Below are 18,239 nucleotides of genomic sequence, written 5' to 3' on the forward strand. Positions count from 1 at the left end.
AAAACTGAAGCTGAAACTTCTACAGGTAGAAAGACTCTGCTATGGGTCGAATTTAGACCATGAACTATTTTTTTGCAGGTAAATTATGTTACATTCAATTTACATCTTCATACACAGGGAGTAGGGATTCATGTCATGCCCGAAAAGTTGATCTATAAAAGGTATCAAAACCCTTTAATGTCAGTCTAAGGTAGTAGACACCAACTGTGATCACTGTTGAAACAAAACCACTGCTGGACCAAGTGTCAAGTTCTGTTAACACAAATAACCACTTTAGTGCCAGACCCTGCCAGCTACATGCAGGGGTTTGTAACAACTGGCAAGCCAGTTTCTGCAACCAAAACCCTACCAGCTATGTTAACTTGTCATAACCATTATGCCAGATTTTGCAAGCTTAAAGCATATACAATTCATAGTAACTTGCACACCAAATTCTACCAGTCACCAAGTTTTTGTAGCAACTGGCATACCAAACTCTGCCAGCTACAAGTTAAAGGCAGTGGACACTATTGGTAATTATTCAAAATAATTTTTAGCATAAAACCTTACTTGGTAACAAGTTTTTTGGGGGGAGAGGTTGATGGTATAAAACATTGTGAGAGACGGCTCCCTCTGAAGTAACGTAGTTTTCAAGAAAGAAGTAATTTTCCACGAATTTGATTTCGAGACCTAAGATTTAGAACTTGAGGTCTCGAAATCAAGCATTAGAAAGCACACAACTTCGTATAGCAAGGGTGTTTTTCTTTCATTATTGTCTCGCAACTTCGATGACCAATTGAGCTGAAATTTTCACAGGTTTGTTATTTTATGCATATGTTGAGATACACCAAGTGAGAAGACTGGTCATTGACAATTATCAATAGTGTTCACTGCCTTTAATGTGTACGCATAACTGGTTAACCAGGTTTTGTCAGCTAAAAGTAAACACAAATGATGATATTAACTGGCATGCCCATTGTAGTCTCAGCCTTGAGCATTACTCAGTGCATTGCTAGAGGGCTCAACACTCCGCTGGTGGCAAAAAGGGATTCGGCCACTATCAAATTATGGTTCATCTTGTTGCTATGTAAGATATACTGTAACAATAACAGTGTCCTACAAGGGACCATCACAAATGTGGCTCACATAAACAGTAGATTCAGTTACTAGAATTGAGGGTTGTGGCCGAGCAGCCTACGACAGTGCAGGCCTGATACTTCACGGCATGCCCCTGGTCAATGCCTTGGTGCCCTTGAAATGCTCTGAGAGAAACTTACAATTTCCTCACAGGGTGCCCTTCACCAAGGAGAAAATACCCTTGGTGCCCTTGCCCTTTCAAAAAGGAAGCATACAGGCCTGCAGTCGACTCAAGTTCTGTAATTTATAGAACATGGGTTTGAATCCTGGCATTGTCAGTCATGACACGTGTGTCCTTGAGCAAGGCACTTTATCATAATTGCTTCTCTCCGCACAGGAGTACAAACGAGTATCGGCAAGAGCTGAATGCGATGGCCCCCCATCCTGTCCAGGGGAATAGAAACATTCTCAGTCGTTTAATCCCAAGGAAAACACCTGCCTGATGAGCCATATTGGCTCAGGACAGACTTTACTTTATACTCAGTTACTAGAACACTATTGTAGTCTTATCAGTTACAAACAAAGTAAACTTATATCTAAAGTATCAAACAAAGAATTTCTCACCTGTCTATCATCTTTCGCCTCTTTGAGATCTTTCACGCTGTCTCTTCTTTTGGATGGGCTAAGCTTAGCTCTCTTAGAAGCCCTTGACTTCCGTTTCTTTGAGTCACTATCGTCATCTTCATCATCATCTGATTGATCGTCTTCATCTTCAAGTTCATTTTCACTTTCTTCTTCTTCGTCTTTATCCTCATCGTCATCGTCGTCGTCATCATCATTATCGTTCTTATCTTCATCATCATCAACATCGACGTCAACATCTGAGTTTTCTTCTGACTTTTCATCAGAGTCTGAGCTGGCATTCTCGGATTGGCTGCTAGAGTCCGAATCACTAGCCGATTGTTTATTGGAGTTGGAGGCTGACCCCGAAGCAGCTTCTGCTTCCGAGTGGCTCTCATTATTTGAATCATGCTCCTCTGCAGAGCTGTTGCTGGAGCTTCAAGATAATTAAAGTATAATTTAGCATAATGAAGATTAATTCCCTTTAACAAATTTAAGCACTGAAAGCACTGTGAAAAGAGAGTTGTGTACAGCACTGTTTTGGGGCTTTAGGTTGATTGGTCGACAACACTGGCCTTATTAAAAAACTATGATGAAGTCATGCTAAGCAAAGTATGCTGGAACAATGCATATCAAAATAATAAGAATTCATCTTGAGATAAAATTAAGTGCTCTGTGAAAACGAAACCAGGGACCTCGGAAAAAGAGGGATGTATCCCTCTTGACATCAAGATAAAGAATACATTAATCTACAACAATGTTGATAATACGTTGTTGCATTTGAACTATTATTGGATATAATTGGGTAAGAAACTAAGACAAAAGTGGCCAAGAAATTCAAAGTTGAGGCATTCAGAAAATCAGTACTATTTTAGAATCCAATTTGGCTGTACTACTCCATGCTATAACATCATAAATAAAGTGCCAAAGACTGCGTTATTTCTGGCTGAAACACAACATCTAGCGTGAGTGGACTGGACACGATAACAAGTTCAAGTGTCCTTTTTCACTGATTGCCACAAAAAAATAAAAAACAACAACAGGTTCAACAACAGGTACAAGTAAAGGTAGAGCTACATGTAGAGGGAAACATCCCCCAAAAGGTGACTTCAACTTCCTTCAAGTGACATTGACGTGTTCAAGTGATGTTAGCTAATCCAGTTCCACCAAATAAACAATTATCATCCCTGATGATTAGGAAGAAAAACCAGACCCACAACATTTCATAAACACAACATGCCATGGATTGATCAAAGCTGAGAAAATTCTCTCAGCTAAAGGAAACACTACAGTTCAATCCACATCTTGGTGTCTCATCCAATAAGACCAAAGAGAAATGCCAGCAAATTGTAGTGCTTGGCTCCAGTATTTCAAGGTTGCACTCAGTTATGATAAAAAAAAATATTTAAAAAATAAAAATTGTCTAAGTCAAAAAGCAAAGCATTTGAGCATCAAGAACCAACCATGTTTTAATTTCCTTGAGGTAAATAAGTAAAGTTGTTCACAGGGAACCGACTAAGAGACAGCATTCGAAGTAAACAGAAACATCAGACATCAGACATCAGTCATCAGTAGCAAGCAGACATCCACAATAGTAGAGGGTAGGAGACCATAAGTGTTATGGTACTACACCCTGGCTGTAATTTATGGGTCTGATCTTTAAGGGGGAAAGCAAAGGCCAAATTGAAATAAAATGACAAGCACTGTAGCAGGTTGAGACAGTTTGAAACCATTCGCTGCTCACAATCTTCATAGGCAATGAATATCCACAGACCTACTTGAGACCCCTTGAGTATAGCTATGTATCTGAATGCACAAAGCAGATGAAACCCCCTTTACAAAAAAGTTAAAATGAATACAAATTTTTAAAATGGATTTCCAAAACGAAACTTCAAAACAAAACCAAGATAACTTCAACTAGCATTGAAGACTTTTCTAAGCAAACTTGCTAAACTTTCCCATGAAATCATATTGCTTGATGCATTTTAAATACACTTGTGTTCATTCTAAATACACTTGTATTTAGTTCTATGGGAGTGCAAAGCCCCAATAACCCAAAATATTAAGCACCTGGGGGGGAAAAATAAAGAAATAAAATTGTGTTGTATGAAATTAATTACAAGATGTATGTTTTAAAAATGGTCTGGATCTTTTCAATTTGGCATTAGGAAGACATGAATTGATGTTGCATTTAGTCATTTAGTGCAATTGCACATTTAACCAGGTTGAACAGTGTAAAACCTATGGAGTTTTGTCGTCTGCTTCAAACGATGTTACAGTCGAAATTTTAAAAGAAAAATACAACCGTTTGCCTCACAATAATCCTACCTGGAATTGTTCTCTTCTTCCGAAGTGTTGTCGCCGTTGTCTTGCATTTTTTCGTCTTCATCTGATGATCTATCTTGCTGCATTATCTGTAGGTTTTGATGATGTTTGGAAGGGGTATAGATGAACGCCGGAGACTCCGGTAAATCGCTCGGCAGCGGAGCGGTGGTTAACAGAGCAGCGGTGGAAGCAGGCGGAGCAGCCGGCAACGTGCTGGCCGGTGAAACGTGCGGGTTTATTGGCTGTTTGGGAGGGAACCCCCGATAGCCATCGGATGACAAAAAGGGGTACTGGTGTGCAAAAGCAAAGGGAAGGAAGGGAAGGAAGGGAAGCAAAGGTGGATTAATAAAAAGCATGCAATCGCATGCAGACGACGCAGTAAATACGGTGTTTTTCAATTGGGAATATGCGGGGGAAAATGTCGGGTACAAAACAAAAACGTGATTGACAAAATAGTCTGTGCTTTATCATCATTTGTAACCAAAACAAAATAATAACTGGCAGACAAGCTTGGGGAATGTTTAGCACATGCATTGTGTAATAGTTGGCATAAACAGTTTTTCGGAAAAGTGTGAAATTATAAATAATAAATCAAATTTAAAAATTAACCTGGTTCATGTTTGATGCGACGCACCGCACCCTCGCTTTGAAATGTTGTTCACATGCGATTATCGTCGTGCGATTTTTACAAAAGTGAGACAAACTCTATTTGCAAAAATACGTTCTTCCCTCGCTGAAAATTAAGAAAGATTCATTTAAGCTATCATTTCAAAATTGTGCACACACAAAACTACACATTTCAAGTTCTAAATAATGTTGGTATTTCGACGAAGCACGAAGCGACAAAGATGACTTCTGACCCGCCGAACGAAGCAGTCGTGTCACGATCTGGAAAATCAATGCGTATTTCCCTTAATTTTCACGTGCATTTTAAGAAAGAAATTAACTCTAAATATTCTTGACTCGTTAGTGCACAAATAAGACGACACAAACAATGCACATTAGCAGTGAAAACTGTCATGCAAATTCGACAAATATCACCTCTGTCTGCGACATGGTCCCAAGGAAAACAATTTTGCAATTTCCGACGCCATATTATTACTTTATCTCAACCACGCATGCGTAAGGGGAGAAAATTAATCAACTGCATCTGCGCAGTGGTAAAATATATATATGTATATTTTAAATAACTTGAAAATCCTCAATGTCATAACGGGTTTTCGTAGTGTAGTGGTTATCACGTGCGCCTCACACGCGCAAGGTCCCCGGTTCGATCCCGGGCGAAAACAATGATTTTTTTCGTTTATTTTTTTTGTAAAGAATCAAATTGAATGACATCTTTTCTTTTCATCTGGGTACATTCATGTTTACACTGGCTCACAACAGTTTACCCTCCTGCCTTGCTTCCATCATTTTCACCCATAATCTGTCCATCCATACTCATTGTACCCGTAAAGCTTCACACTTTCACATTCCATTTACCTTCTTTCCCACAATAGTATTAAATACCAAGGTCCTAAAAATAAACTCTGGAACTCTTTGAACACTCCTCTCACTAATGCCATTCTTTGAGTATGTTTAAAAGTAAGCTTAAAGGGACACACCGGCCGAGTTGGGCTATTTGGGCTACAAAATATACTAAGATATGAATTCAACGGTCTTCCAGGAATGAAGAAGAACAGTCCCCCAAACAATTCATCAAATTTGGCCGTGTTTGAGCCTTTTAAGACAAAAACGAAGGTCGCGTGATTGTTCAAACCAAAAAGTGGTACAAACAATCACGTGACCTTCCGGGCTAGTTTTACTTCTAGCCGTCTAAAAGTAAAAGTAACTTTCCAAACTGGCCAAATTTTAATCTTTTTTTTAACAAAATTGTTAACGAGTAATTGACGAAAAAGATCATGTATTCAAATTATCACCTTGTGCCTAGTTCTATTATGTCCTGTATTCACTTATTTACCTGTTATAGTCTTGTTGCCTAATTCTGGTTTTCCATTTTTTTTTTATTGTTCTGTGTCCATACTCGACAAGCTTTATGGGCCCCTCCAACTCCATCACCTTGTGCTCTGTATGTTTGTTGCTTTGCCCGTAATGTATATTTTGCCTTTGCTTGTAAATGTAGTATTATAGTATTATTTTATGCATTATCATTGTTCCATTTGCTTGTAAACAAGATTTGGAAATAAAGTGAATTGAATTGAATTATAGTACTTTTTTTTATTAACAAGAAACGGCAAATCGTGTTATGTAAGCTTTTTCTGTTATTCTTCAATAGGGGATCGGCGTAATCAAAATCAAGTATTTAAAATTAGTCTTACTTGGACCTCAACCTAGCTTTTTTTTCTCATCCTATGAACGTTCCACATAGGAATAACTTGCCCCACCCATGGAGGTAGGAATAGAGCCACACCCTAGATATATCAGACAACAACTATTTCAAAGTTCAAGTTCACAATACAAAAATACATCAATAAATTTCATTCAATCAATTGGCAATTGCAATCAAAAGAGGTCATACGAAATTGACTGTGGGTGTTATAGGGTGTTACCCGCTTTATTGGAGTAGTATTATGCATATCCAGACCCAAAATAAAAATACAAATACAGCAATGATTGGCTTGGAGACTACGGATGATGTGCACTTAAATAAGAATGTAAAAGTCCAGTCCCCACATATTAACCACATGCATCCCAGAGTGAAGGAATTTCCTCCACATGACAATCGGCTCTTTTCGAAACTGCGATTATTAGCCTTTGGCCCTCTCTCCGCCTGTTAAAAAAATCACTGTGAAAGTGACCGAGCCAAAGCAAATCCGTAGTTTCGAAAAGGGCAAACTCTACCGTATTATATCACATAGAGTATCATATGGAGGGGGCGGAGTTAATTTCATATTGCGCTGGTGCAAGAGTACAACGATTAATCACCCCTTTCATGCACTCAGAGCCCATGGGTTTCCACAATATCCTCAATAAGCACGTATACTTTAACAAAATGGCTGCCCCCGTTGCGAAACTCGCGAGTCACGTAAGTTTCTAATTTACTATTTTGTATAAGTTTCAAGAAACGCATGGTAAATTAGAAGTTGAAGAATGTATTTAATAAATGAAAGTGGCGTAATTGGTATTTTGTTTAAGCTTATTTCATGGTTGTTCTTTATGTTTAGCGTACGCAAATATGCACGTGTGATTTTATTTTTTACTCAACCTCAACTCACAACTCAACTGATGAAATACCGGGCTATTCATTCATGCGTGGCGGTGGTGTGTGGGAAGTTAGTGACCGGCTTATGCAATGATTTAAATGAATAGCAATACGAATACTTGAGTCAATACATATTTTGGAATGATGAAGGAGTTCGATACATTTGTAATCAATTTGATATTCTGTTTAATTCATTTAAAATTTAAATTTAATATATTTTATTTAAAAGATTTAGAATAGATTAGTAATAATAGTATAGATTAAAAATATTTATTGTTATGATAAAAAACATGAAATTTGTCTTCCCTGTGTAAAGAAGAAGACTAAACAATACATTTTTACAAGAAAGGCATGGCAAAAATAGACAACAAGAATAAAATTACAACTTACAGATATTAAACAAATATAAAGATATGAGGGGAGCAAGTAAACAGTACAACAAATAAATTTAAGTTCCCGATGTTTTTGTTTTTGTTTAATTTAAAATTTTGATGTTGAATTTTTGAACAGCATCATCATCATCATCTGATCGTATGACTTATAATATTAATAATTTACCATAATATTATTAATTATTGATAATGACAATGATCATGATGATGTTTGAAGAAGAATGTTTATTTTATTTTTTACAATGGTTATTTGTTCGTTAAAATTGTCTTGTCTTGTCTTTATCTGCACAAACCACCGCAAAACTGGGATGGTGTAACTAAGGCCAAATAACCAAAAATACCAGTTGATCGTCCGGATTTTTCAAAAAAAAGGAGGATGAGGGCCTTACTATTTACTATTTATTATTTTTTTTCAAGATGGCCGCTAAGTATTTCAAATCAAACAGGCCACCAATTCTTCAGTTTGCATCAACCGCCAACTTATTTATAAAAATACCTGATGTTAATTAGTATTACATTTGTAACAACATATGTCATTTTTATGGTCATAAACTACATTTAACTAAAGTATTAGACGAAACAAAATCTACCCAACGTAAAACCCCATTAGGTTGGGACCACAATGGTCCCGGAAGTTCAAATCCGCGCGAGACTTGCACAGTCTATTATGACTGAGCCTACTTACCCAGGCCTGATACTTTACGGAGGCAATAAAGGCGATTGCCTCCATGCCCCTGGTGAATGCCTTGGTGCCCTTGAAATGCTCCAGTAGAAATTTACAATTTCCTCATAGGGTGCACTTTACCAAAAAGATAAACGCCTTGGTGCCCTTGCCCTTTCAAAAATGAAGCATATAGGCCTGCTACCACCACATTAGCAGTTAACAACAATAATTAACAAATGATTTACATTTTCTTTTTCATCATTTTGATATATTGTCATATCCTAGTGTACCAGTACCAAGCTGTTATGGAGACTTCCATACCAAACAGCGAGATTGTCACCAATGACAAGTGGAAATGCTACACAAAAACAGCTGGATTTCAGGCTAGCCCAGGTAAGTTATAAAATGCATAGTAAGGCACCCCCCGACAACAAGTATTGACAAAATGGGGAGACTGCCAACATAGGGCTAGACTAAGATTAGGCCTTTTCACACTGTCGACCTTCTATCCGTGTCAAACCTTATCCGGATAGGATCCGTGTTGGTTCAGTAAAATTTCAACACGGATACAAACAGCTTCGCTTTCACACTAGCTCTGCGTGAAATCAGCTTTTTGGTTACACGTGTAACTTTCAATCCGGATATTGTGGGACCGTTTCACACTGCAAAATCTTACACAGATCGAAGCTGGTAGGCTTTTCTCAAACCTCGGCTTAAGCTCCGGCTCAGGCTCCGCGTGCTGATGTAGGTTATTTTTAAAGGCTGAGCTGCGTACACAGCACGCGGAGCCAAAGCCGTGGTTTGAGAAAGGATCCAGGACGCGGCTACTCTTTATGTACGCAGCGCCTTTTGTACGCGCTTGACAACTGTACTGTAGTGCATGTAGTGTGCGTGGATGCCGCCACGCACACTCAACATGGATCGGAAATTAACCCGGAGGTGTTCACACTACAGCTTTCGATCCGTGTTGGAATCATCGACACTGATAGAGATTTATCAACCCACCTCCCAGGCAGGGTTGGTTTTGACACTGATAATGCGCCATATCCGGATCGACACATTGTTGAAAAGTTGTAGTGTTAAAAGGTCAGTGCACATTATCCGGATCGTATCTGTGTCCAACACAGAGATTTTTTGTAGTGTGAAAAGGACTATAGTTCAGTTGGTAGAGTGCCAGCAAGTTAGTCCAGAGGTTGTTGGTTCAACTCCAGCACTAGTAAATTTGTCTTTGTTCAATTCTAAGTGAATAGATTGGCCATCAATAGTCTTACAGAATTCTAAAGCACATTTGAGGACAACTTCTGAAAGTAATGTTTGTTTAGTTTGAAAGTGACCTCTTAAAACATGATATTTTAGATTAGTTTGCAATTATAAAAGAATTTTTCAAAACTCAGTATTGAATGATAACTGCTCAACATGATTTTATCTCTTTAGTGGAATTGTGCACACTTTATGCCTGCCGACCTTTGACCCAGTGGACTGTTCTGTAAGCTTACAACTTAAGTTTCATCTGATCTAATTTTTTTTTTATTATAACCTTTGTTTAAATGTATAAATTTATGTTAATATTTGGCAGGCAAGGACTTACTCTCAGCAACCTCAAAGGAAGAGCTTTTTTGGACAGATTATTGATAATATCAAACTGGACATTGCAAAGAACAAGGAAATGAAGGTAAGTGGTTCAAGAAAACCTCCCATATGAAACAATGTAGTATTTGTACATTCCATGGCATTTCCTGGCAGGCAAGATACAACACAGGAAATTTTCCAAATAAATTGAAGAATTAAAGTTCTCTTCATATCAAAATAACAATAAAAGTATTTATAGACCCCTTGCACAATGCCCAGCGCACTCACACATGCCTATCCTGTCTGCCATTTTTGGAAGTCAAAATCATGCACAAATATGTACAAAAGATTTGACTCCCAAAATGATGGAAATGGTTGTGTATTAGGGTTCTAAAGAAAACAATAGCCCCCCTTGCATATTCGGGAAATGCTACCAGGTACACTGAGGTCAAACGCACGTTTTTATGCATAAAGGCTCTATCGTCCAATGATCTGCCTCTTTTTGGCCTCAGGGATGGCGCTTTTTGAGAGTATGACATCATATGCAAGGGGTCATCAAAGAATAAACAAACAATTTAAAGCAACTTAGCATTAAGAGAGCATACGGAGGTGCAGCCTATTAGGTGCACTCAATCACTAAGGAACTGGTTGATAAAAATCGGACAGTGCAATCTCCATGAAATGTTATATCTTGTATTTTCCTCTATTGAGCTGTTTAATTCTATATATTTTTTAAGGACAACATCAAGAAGTTTCGAGAAGAAGCAGATAAGCTTGAGAAGTCTGAGGCTCTACAGCAAGCGAGGAAGAAATATGTAAGACTTTGCTTTGCTGTATTAACCCTCCTACTGTGTGACCATCTAGTATCATCCACTGTGGATTGGAATATGACAATAGCAGACTCTGTCTTAAACTTACAATGTACCTTCCAAACCGGCGGGGTTGTGACCTTGCCATACAAAGGACCATGCTGTGTGGGAGGTCCTTTATCGCACAGCCTTGACACTGCAGCAGTTTAAAACTGAGTCATAAGTTTTAGTTAATAACACTAAGAAATGATTGTATTACCAGGGTAGTAGAGGCTCTTTTATCATTTGATGTGGTTTTAAATTACTAACTGTCTACAATTACCATCACTGTAAATAATAAAACAATTGGGGGAGGGGACATTTTAACTTCATTGGAATCTGAAAGATTGGATTTTTGTTTTTTTCCCAGGAAAATTTAGAAACGGAGACTTCCAGAGGATCTGAAGCAATCAAACGAACAATGACTGACATCAAAGAAAAAGTTCAAAAGGTGAATATTCTATTTAGTGGTTTCGTTCCTGGATGGTTGTTCTATGACATCTGTTCTAAATGGTTGATGTTATATAAGCATGGATCAGAGTTTTGGTGTTAAGGAATAGGATAAACATACTAATGACGTGTCAGGGCAGAGTGGATTTTTGATCAGCAGAGTGTGAGTTTGAGTACCGGTCGTGACACTTGTGTCCTTAAGCAAGACACTTTACTATGATTGTTCATCCTTTGTCTAAAATAAAAAGGGTTTGCCCAGGTGTTCCTGGTTTGATTGGCTCCATTTTGCACCACAGCACCTTGTAAACTAGAGCATGGCGCTATGTAAAAATAAGGAGTAAAGGTTTGAACGTAGCTCCACAATACCTTGCAGGCAAACACTTAGTGTTGAAGCGCCTTGACCTTCACTAAGTGACGGATATGAGCTCTACATCTGAAGCCACTATTATTATTAATGAACTGCACTTGTAAGGTACTATTTAAGTCAAAATTGCTCTGTATCAAGAATAAATTCTCACACATGTTTCCCTGTTGCTCATTATTTACATATGGTTTATAAACTCAGGGTGTTGAGGATGTCCAGAAACAAGAATGGGCCAAGAAGGCAGGGACCATGACAGAGGATTTCACCAAGACGGCAAAGGGTGCTGCTGAGAAGGTCAGCAAGCAAGGGGAAGAGCTTACCAAGACAGCTGCTTATAAGACCATCTCAGAGGTAAGGATGGATCTAATATTCTTATTTTTATTCTTATTCTTTATTTGGCCATTAAACAAAAACAATATACAAGCAGACAGTATGTACAATAAATAATATAAAAACAAAAGTAAATACAAAGCAATACAAACAGTAAGGGCACAGGAAATTACAAAACAACCCTAATGTGATGGCCAGGATCAACAAAAGTATAATTAAACACTGTAGCTCGAAAGCCTGTTAATCCAGTCACATAGGGAGGCAAACTCACTATATAATATACTCTCTTTGGAAAAATAAAAATAACTTAAAGTAAATATAAATAATCTGTATATACACAAAGCACAATTTTAAAATAACAAAACCAAAAACAAACACCAGAAATTAGACAAGCAAATAAATAAATAAACAAATTGTTAATTAAAAAATATAAATAAAAAGTATCAATAAATAAATGAATAAATAATTAGAAAGGTACATGTAACAAGAAACAAAGCAACAAATAAATCAAAATATTTCCTGAGGCCCACATTGCCAGTCAATATGTGAATACTAGTCATAACTCAAGAGAGTCATATGGTGTATATTTGCATTTGTTCTAAATGGCAGAGTGTAAAAGCAGTCAAACATGAGATTGATGAGAGTACCACATACAAGGCCAGGCCATACAGAGCTCCTGGTAAGTACTACGTTGTGGTGTAAACCTTATATGCACATGATGCCATTTGAGTTAGGCACCTTTGCTAGAGGTCAAAAGCAGGTAGACTGTCTTTATTCTCAATCAAAGACAAGGGTGTTTTTTCTTCCATGATTATCTCGCAACTTTGATGACCAATTGAGTTCAAACTTTCACAGATTTGTTATTGTATGCATGTTGGGATACTTCAAGTAAGAAGACTGGTCTTTGACAATTACCAAACGTGTACAGTGCCCTTAATTCTTTGTAAGTTCACCAACCAAATCGTTTCAATGCTCAATAAAAAACTCTTGGTCGCTGGCTTTACTCCAGGTTCATGTATGGGTATGGGCCCTTAACTGCCTGCTGCTCAAACAAATGATGCCGCTACTCACTAGGCTGTTCAACTTTATCTAAGGATGACTAGCCTCCAAAATTATTATCATATTTTTATTGAAATTAAAGAATTTCTTCAGTACATCAATGCACTGCTATATGGTTTACCCTGTAGCGTTGAGCTCATGCATTCATGTATATCTCCATCCTTTTTGTAGAGAAACTACGCAAGAGAACTGACAATTTACCAGAAGGACAAGAGGCGCGGAGCTTTGAAGCAAATGAGTAAGTTTTCCTGTTAGTTTACTAGGATTTTGACCCCGATATGCCTGTTCTATTTTGACCCTGATATGCATGGTCAACCATTCAGATTCAAACATGATTCACTTGTGAACTCATCCCAACTTCACAAAGCTGTTGAGCAGAAAATACTTCTTATCAAATTAATGTCTTTGCTAAGCTAAAAATGAGTGGGTACCAGTTGCAACAATGTAAACCTTATGGATAATGGCTGGTAAAGTAGTTTGAGTCAGTAGGGATAGGCCAGGAGAACGAAGATGATGAACAGGAACGTAATTAAGCAGAAGATCAGCCATTCATGCCCTTTTCGAATCCTTGGCTTTGGATTCAGCTTCAGGCTCCGTTCTCTTGCTGAAGCCCTGAGCATGTACGCAAAGCAAAGCATGCGCAGTTGTCAAAATAACCGTGGGGCAAAGCTAGCTTCGGCCGAATCTGGAGCGGATGCCGTGGTTTCAAAAAAGGGCCATAGACGGGAGATAGGCCATGGCGAGCTTCAAAAATTTAATCAAGAAATATGTGATGTGTTTTTTTCCAATGAAGGGATGATACGGGTATGGTTCTACACAAAGACTCTAGGTGGTATAAACAATGGAATGACTTCAAAGAAAACAACCAGGTCTTCAATAGTAAGTATTGCAGGCCTTGCCCTCAGGCTTTTTTAAAAGTAGCCTACCGGGTTGGTAAATTGTGCATTTTAATTTCCTCTGGAAATTTGATTAGCCCAAAGTTCAAACCTGAATTGTCAATGTCAAAATGTAATCCTGCCACAATCCGCTTGTAAATGCCCACACACAAGCTTTTAGCATAAGATATTACCTTATTGCACTGATTTATTTGTATGTGTACAGTTGTTATAAACACACCACTTTTTTTTTGTCAGATCTTGCCCCTCACTGACATTGTTGTGTTGTTTCTTTCTTGCTCATCTTTACAGAAGTGTTTGACTTAAAAATGAAATATGATGAAAGTGACAATGTGATGGTAAGGGCTTCCAGGCTACTCACTGATAGGGTCAGCCAACTGCTTGGTAAGTCCTTTGGAATATTTTGCTAATTTTTTATCTTACTCTGCTTATTGTCAACTTGTCAAATAGTGCTTATATTTTGTTCATTTCTAGCCATTACTGTTAATGTTTGTATATGGAGCTGGCCAACTGATGTAGTTGCCTATTGAGGATGATTTAAGTTTTTGAATTTAATTAAATTGAATTGAATTGAATACTCCAATATAATCACCTAAAGCCTGGTTCATACTTCTTGCGAATTTGAATGCGATGTGAATTTCGACTTCACAAATTTGCAACAACAATTTGGAAGAGTTCAGCTGCAGTTAAATCTTCCGAAATAATCGTCAAGCTGTGACGTCAACTTTGTTTCACGAGAAGCATTCTCAGGAAGTATGATCTGGGCTTTATGTATTAAGCACTGTCTGTACTTTGAGCATTCTGAGTCCTGTGGACAGAGGCTACTTTGCTTTTGCTCTTTGACGTAATGCCTCTTTTGCCGGTTACCATACTTGAGTGGGTGCATAGAGTAGATCGGCCACAGGCCCAATCTGGCACATTTTATTGACATTGGAATTTATTCTTGTTCTTTGCACTGGTGGAGAACAACCAAGGGGGAATTTTTTTACTGGAGCAAGCGCCATGAGCACTTTGTGGATACCGGTGCTATAGAAGACGTCATTATTATTATGATTAATTGCAGGGGTTATGAGCAAGAAATGCAAGCGAGATCGATCACCCCTTGGAGTGAGTTTGGACAACTCAATTAGATATATTAAATGGTTTCAAACTTGTCTTCATGTAGGTGGAGTTTTCTCACCCACAGAGATGTCCGAGGTACTCACAGAGATTCTCAAGGCTGACCCCAATTTTTCGAAGCAAGAATTTCTGAATTTTTGCGAGTATGAAATTATACCAAACGTTCTAGAGGTAAGAAAAAGCATCCAGATCCTGAAAACATTCTTTCTTTACAAATGGTATATTCAGATAAGTAAAATGTCAATTGTAATCTCAAAATTAATGCTTTTTTTTAAAACAAATCCAACCGATTAGGGTTGAAAATAAATGTTACCTTTACCAACCGTGTTTTTGCACTAATAGCTCCTTTGTAACTTTAATGTCTAGGAAGATTTTCACAAATGTAACAGATTTTCAACAAATTACACAATTTTATTGATAGAAATGTTGTTATTGTGTCTGATTTGTTGTTGTAGGCAATGATCCGAGGTGACTTAGAAGTACTCAAAGATTGGTGCTATGAAGCTGTAAGTATTCAGTTCTTAATGGGGGAAAATTTCTATTATTCGTATAAGAAGTAATGATACTCTTCCTTGATTTCTGATTTTTTTTTCCCATTGAAAAAAGTATTTACAACCTGAAAAGTCCACTACATAGCCTACTGTATCAGGTGGGAAAACAACACGATCAGTGCACTCAAGAGCTGGAACCAATTGTATGGCTTTGCTTATCACATAATTCTGGGGTAACAGTGCCCTGTGAATGGCATAAATCTATAGCCTATTAGGTAGTCTAATTTACAGTGTTTTATTGTAAGCAGTGTCGTGAAATTAGGCCAGGGCCCAATTTCATAAAGCTGCATAAGCAGAAAATATTACTGCTAAGCACAAATAAGCAGGATACCAGTCACAGATTGTACATGTGACATGGTATTTTCACTGGCAACCTTATTCTGGTAAGCATAATTTTGTTGTGCTTAGCTTAATTTTGTGCTTATCAGATAAAATTGGGTCCTGTTCTGTTGACATAAGAACGCTTAGCTTCTCTGGCTATTTTACTTTGTCAGCTTATAGCTCAAGTAGCTTTTTATGTTTTGTGATTTTACTCTTACATTTGTTTTTGTTTTACAGCCATACAGTCAGCTTGCTACACCGCTTAAACAAGCCAAAGCGATGGGGTATATATTTGATAACAAGATATTGGATATTGATAACTTAGATGTAAGTACTGTACACTGTTAAATTAAATATGTCTGTATTTTCATTAAAAAAAAATTCTGATCTGCCAAAATGATTTGTTTTTTCAGTGTTCAGGTCAACGTTATTACTCACTCACACAAACTCTATACTTTGGGAGAACACATTTTGCTTTAAAAAAAAATTATTGAATGAAAAGAAAATGGCTGATTTTGATTGTTGCAACCAAAATGAAGGAGATTGTGTTTACATGCTGAAAATTGAGCATGTTTACATGATTAGGGCGCTATATAAGTTTTGGTATTATTATTTATTATTATTAAAGTTGTGCCTGGTTTTTCTTTTTCCCCCTTACTCACACAACAGAGATTAATCCCAAGTTTTCACAGGTTTGTTATTTCATGTATATGGCTGATCACACAAAACACAAATACTGTCTGCGACTATTTGGTCAGCCTAACCAATTCTGTATTACCTTTTATGTATTTTTGTGCACAAACCGATGCTGCACCATCCCTTTGAAGTCATGTTTTGTAACTGGTCTGGTTTTTGCAGCTTTCTATGGGTAAGATGATGGACCAAGGTCCGGTCCTAGTCATCAGTTTCACTGCACAGCAGATCATGGTTGTTCGTAATGCTAAACATGAACTCGTAGAAGGTGATCCGGTAAGTTGCTTGTAAAGGCTGCCCCACTCGTTAGAAATTCTTACTCCGGAAACTTAGAAGATCTTGACTTGCTCTTAACTTTTATGTTTTTGGGGTTTTTTTTATGGTTTTTTTTTTAAGGAGTGCCCCTGAAAAAAAACAAGCATAATATCCCATAGGGATAGCTCAGTGCTTATTTCAACAGACCATTCCACGATAAACAAAAACAAGAAGAAAAGAAAGGAGATAAAGGTTATTGGACTATGCCTCACTCACTTGTTCGTTTACAACCGTTAATACTTTTTTCTTAGGATAAAGTTTTGAGAATAACCTACGTCTGGGTGCTGTGTAGAGACCAAGAGATACTGGATCCAACTGCTGCATGGAGACTACTAGATCTCTCAGCCAACACTGCACAACAATGGGTCTAATGATAGCAGGCTTGTTGCAAGACTAGCAGAACTAAGTGTGGAGAATTAGGTTATGCCTGAAGGCCAAAAAGATACTGGATTCAACTGCTGCATGGAGACTACTAAGCTCTCTCGGCAAATTAGTGGTCAGTGATGGGTTGGAGCAACCTTGTTCCCATTGGTGAACGATCTTGCCACATCATTTTCTTTACCAGAATACCTTGCTCGATCGTAACCCCTGGAAGTGTGACTTTAGAGTATCCAAATTTATTGGATATTTTAAAATAAATAGACACTGTCAAAAGACGCATCAAGTCATACAGCAACTGGACCTTTCTCATGCTTTTTTGATCCTGTGATACGTCTTACTGTATTGAGTTTAGGGCGACCACATAAAAACACGATTCATTTGAAATGTATTGCATCGAAATATGTGCATTTTAAAATGCCTGTGCTAAGCACTTGACAAGCATCTTTACACATGCTGGAAAGTTTTCAACAAGCATGCTTGCAGAGGAGTCTTTCTTGGTTAGCGTTGATTTCCAGTGCTTCCCTCCCAGGGGTTAGTGGCGAGAGGTATCGATACGGTGAGCTACCAAGGGTAGAGAGGCTGGGGTTGGAGAGGTGTAAGCCTTCACCATTCCTCTCCTATCTTATCCAGCCAAGGAAGATGTCCTGACAGTCAGACACATCTATGTACTATCCATACATCAAGATTTAACTGCAGAATTAGAGACTAATAGGTCTTTTGGCCGAAAGCTTTGTGGACTTTCCCATTGTTGAGGGAGGGGTGGGGGCTGCCATTATTTCTTTGTTGAGCCATAACAGTATAACTGGAAGTGTGGATGATGGAGATAAAGCTGTAGCTTGATAAAAGTCTATACAAAAAGAAGAAATTAACATGTATGTACAGTTTTGTCAGACATTTCTCCTGAGAAATATTTTATCCACAAACTTTGTCAACAGCCTTTTCTGAAACTTTCTTGTTAAAAACACTAATAGTGCAGCATATTTTGAGATTTCTTATGAAAACTACACAATTTGGGTGAATATTGAACCGTGCCAGTTATAGAATTTTTAACCTTGTATTCCAGACAGTTTGAAAGTCCTGCTC

General features: G+C 37.8%; 2 protein-coding genes and 1 non-coding gene across 5 annotated transcripts in view; 2 read left to right on the forward strand and 1 right to left on the reverse strand.

Annotated features, from left to right (window-relative positions):
• The window catches only part of LOC139942260 (chromodomain-helicase-DNA-binding protein 1-like), a 42,925-nt gene extending 37,821 nt beyond the window's left edge, over positions 1-5,104 (reverse strand). For 2 of the 3 annotated variants that reach the window (XM_071939052.1, XM_071939051.1), the window contains exons 1-4: positions 5,044-5,104; positions 4,612-4,735; positions 4,006-4,292; positions 1,681-2,113 (exon numbers count right to left, since the gene is read on the reverse strand). In XM_071939052.1, coding sequence (XP_071795153.1) covers positions 1,681-2,113; positions 4,006-4,292; positions 4,612-4,620 — 729 coding nt within the window. In that variant the 5' untranslated portion in view covers positions 4,621-4,735; positions 5,044-5,104. The remainder of the gene's footprint in view (positions 1-1,680; positions 2,114-4,005; positions 4,293-4,611; positions 4,736-5,043) is intronic. The other variant, XM_071939053.1, reaches the window with a different exon arrangement.
• A 114-nt stretch (positions 5,105-5,218) lies between these two features.
• On the forward strand, positions 5,219-5,291 carry Trnav-cac (transfer RNA valine (anticodon CAC)). The gene has a single exon. It is a non-coding gene; the product is annotated as a tRNA-Val (tRNA).
• A 1,643-nt stretch (positions 5,292-6,934) lies between these two features.
• Positions 6,935-18,118, forward strand: LOC139942261 (mitochondrial import inner membrane translocase subunit TIM44-like). Its single transcript, XM_071939055.1, has 15 exons — positions 6,935-7,027; positions 8,546-8,653; positions 9,837-9,932; positions 10,567-10,644; positions 11,048-11,128; positions 11,693-11,842; positions 12,431-12,500; positions 13,052-13,118; positions 13,674-13,759; positions 14,068-14,160; positions 14,942-15,066; positions 15,351-15,401; positions 16,005-16,094; positions 16,626-16,736; positions 17,027-18,118. The coding sequence occupies exons 1-15, from the start codon at positions 6,935-6,937 to the stop codon at positions 17,144-17,146; spliced, it is 1,419 nt and encodes a 472-aa protein (XP_071795156.1). The 3' UTR covers positions 17,147-18,118.
• The last annotated feature ends 121 nt before the right edge of the window (positions 18,119-18,239 follow it).

This window comes from Asterias amurensis, chromosome 9 (assembly GCF_032118995.1).
Source record: "Asterias amurensis chromosome 9, ASM3211899v1".
Taxonomy (NCBI): Eukaryota; Metazoa; Echinodermata; class Asteroidea; order Forcipulatida; family Asteriidae; genus Asterias; species Asterias amurensis.

Bases quoted from the DNA above. Each gene is read 5' to 3' on its own strand.
- LOC139942261 (XM_071939055.1), top strand. From the start codon at position 6,935: ATGCACTCAGAGCCCATGGGTTTCCACAATATCCTCAATAAGCACGTA. The intron at 13,119-13,673 runs GTAAGTTTTCCT...TTTCCAATGAAG, and splicing joins CGGAGCTTTGAAGCAAATGA to GGATGATACGGGTATGGTTC. The intron at 13,760-14,067 runs GTAAGTATTGCA...TCATCTTTACAG, and splicing joins AAACAACCAGGTCTTCAATA to AAGTGTTTGACTTAAAAATG.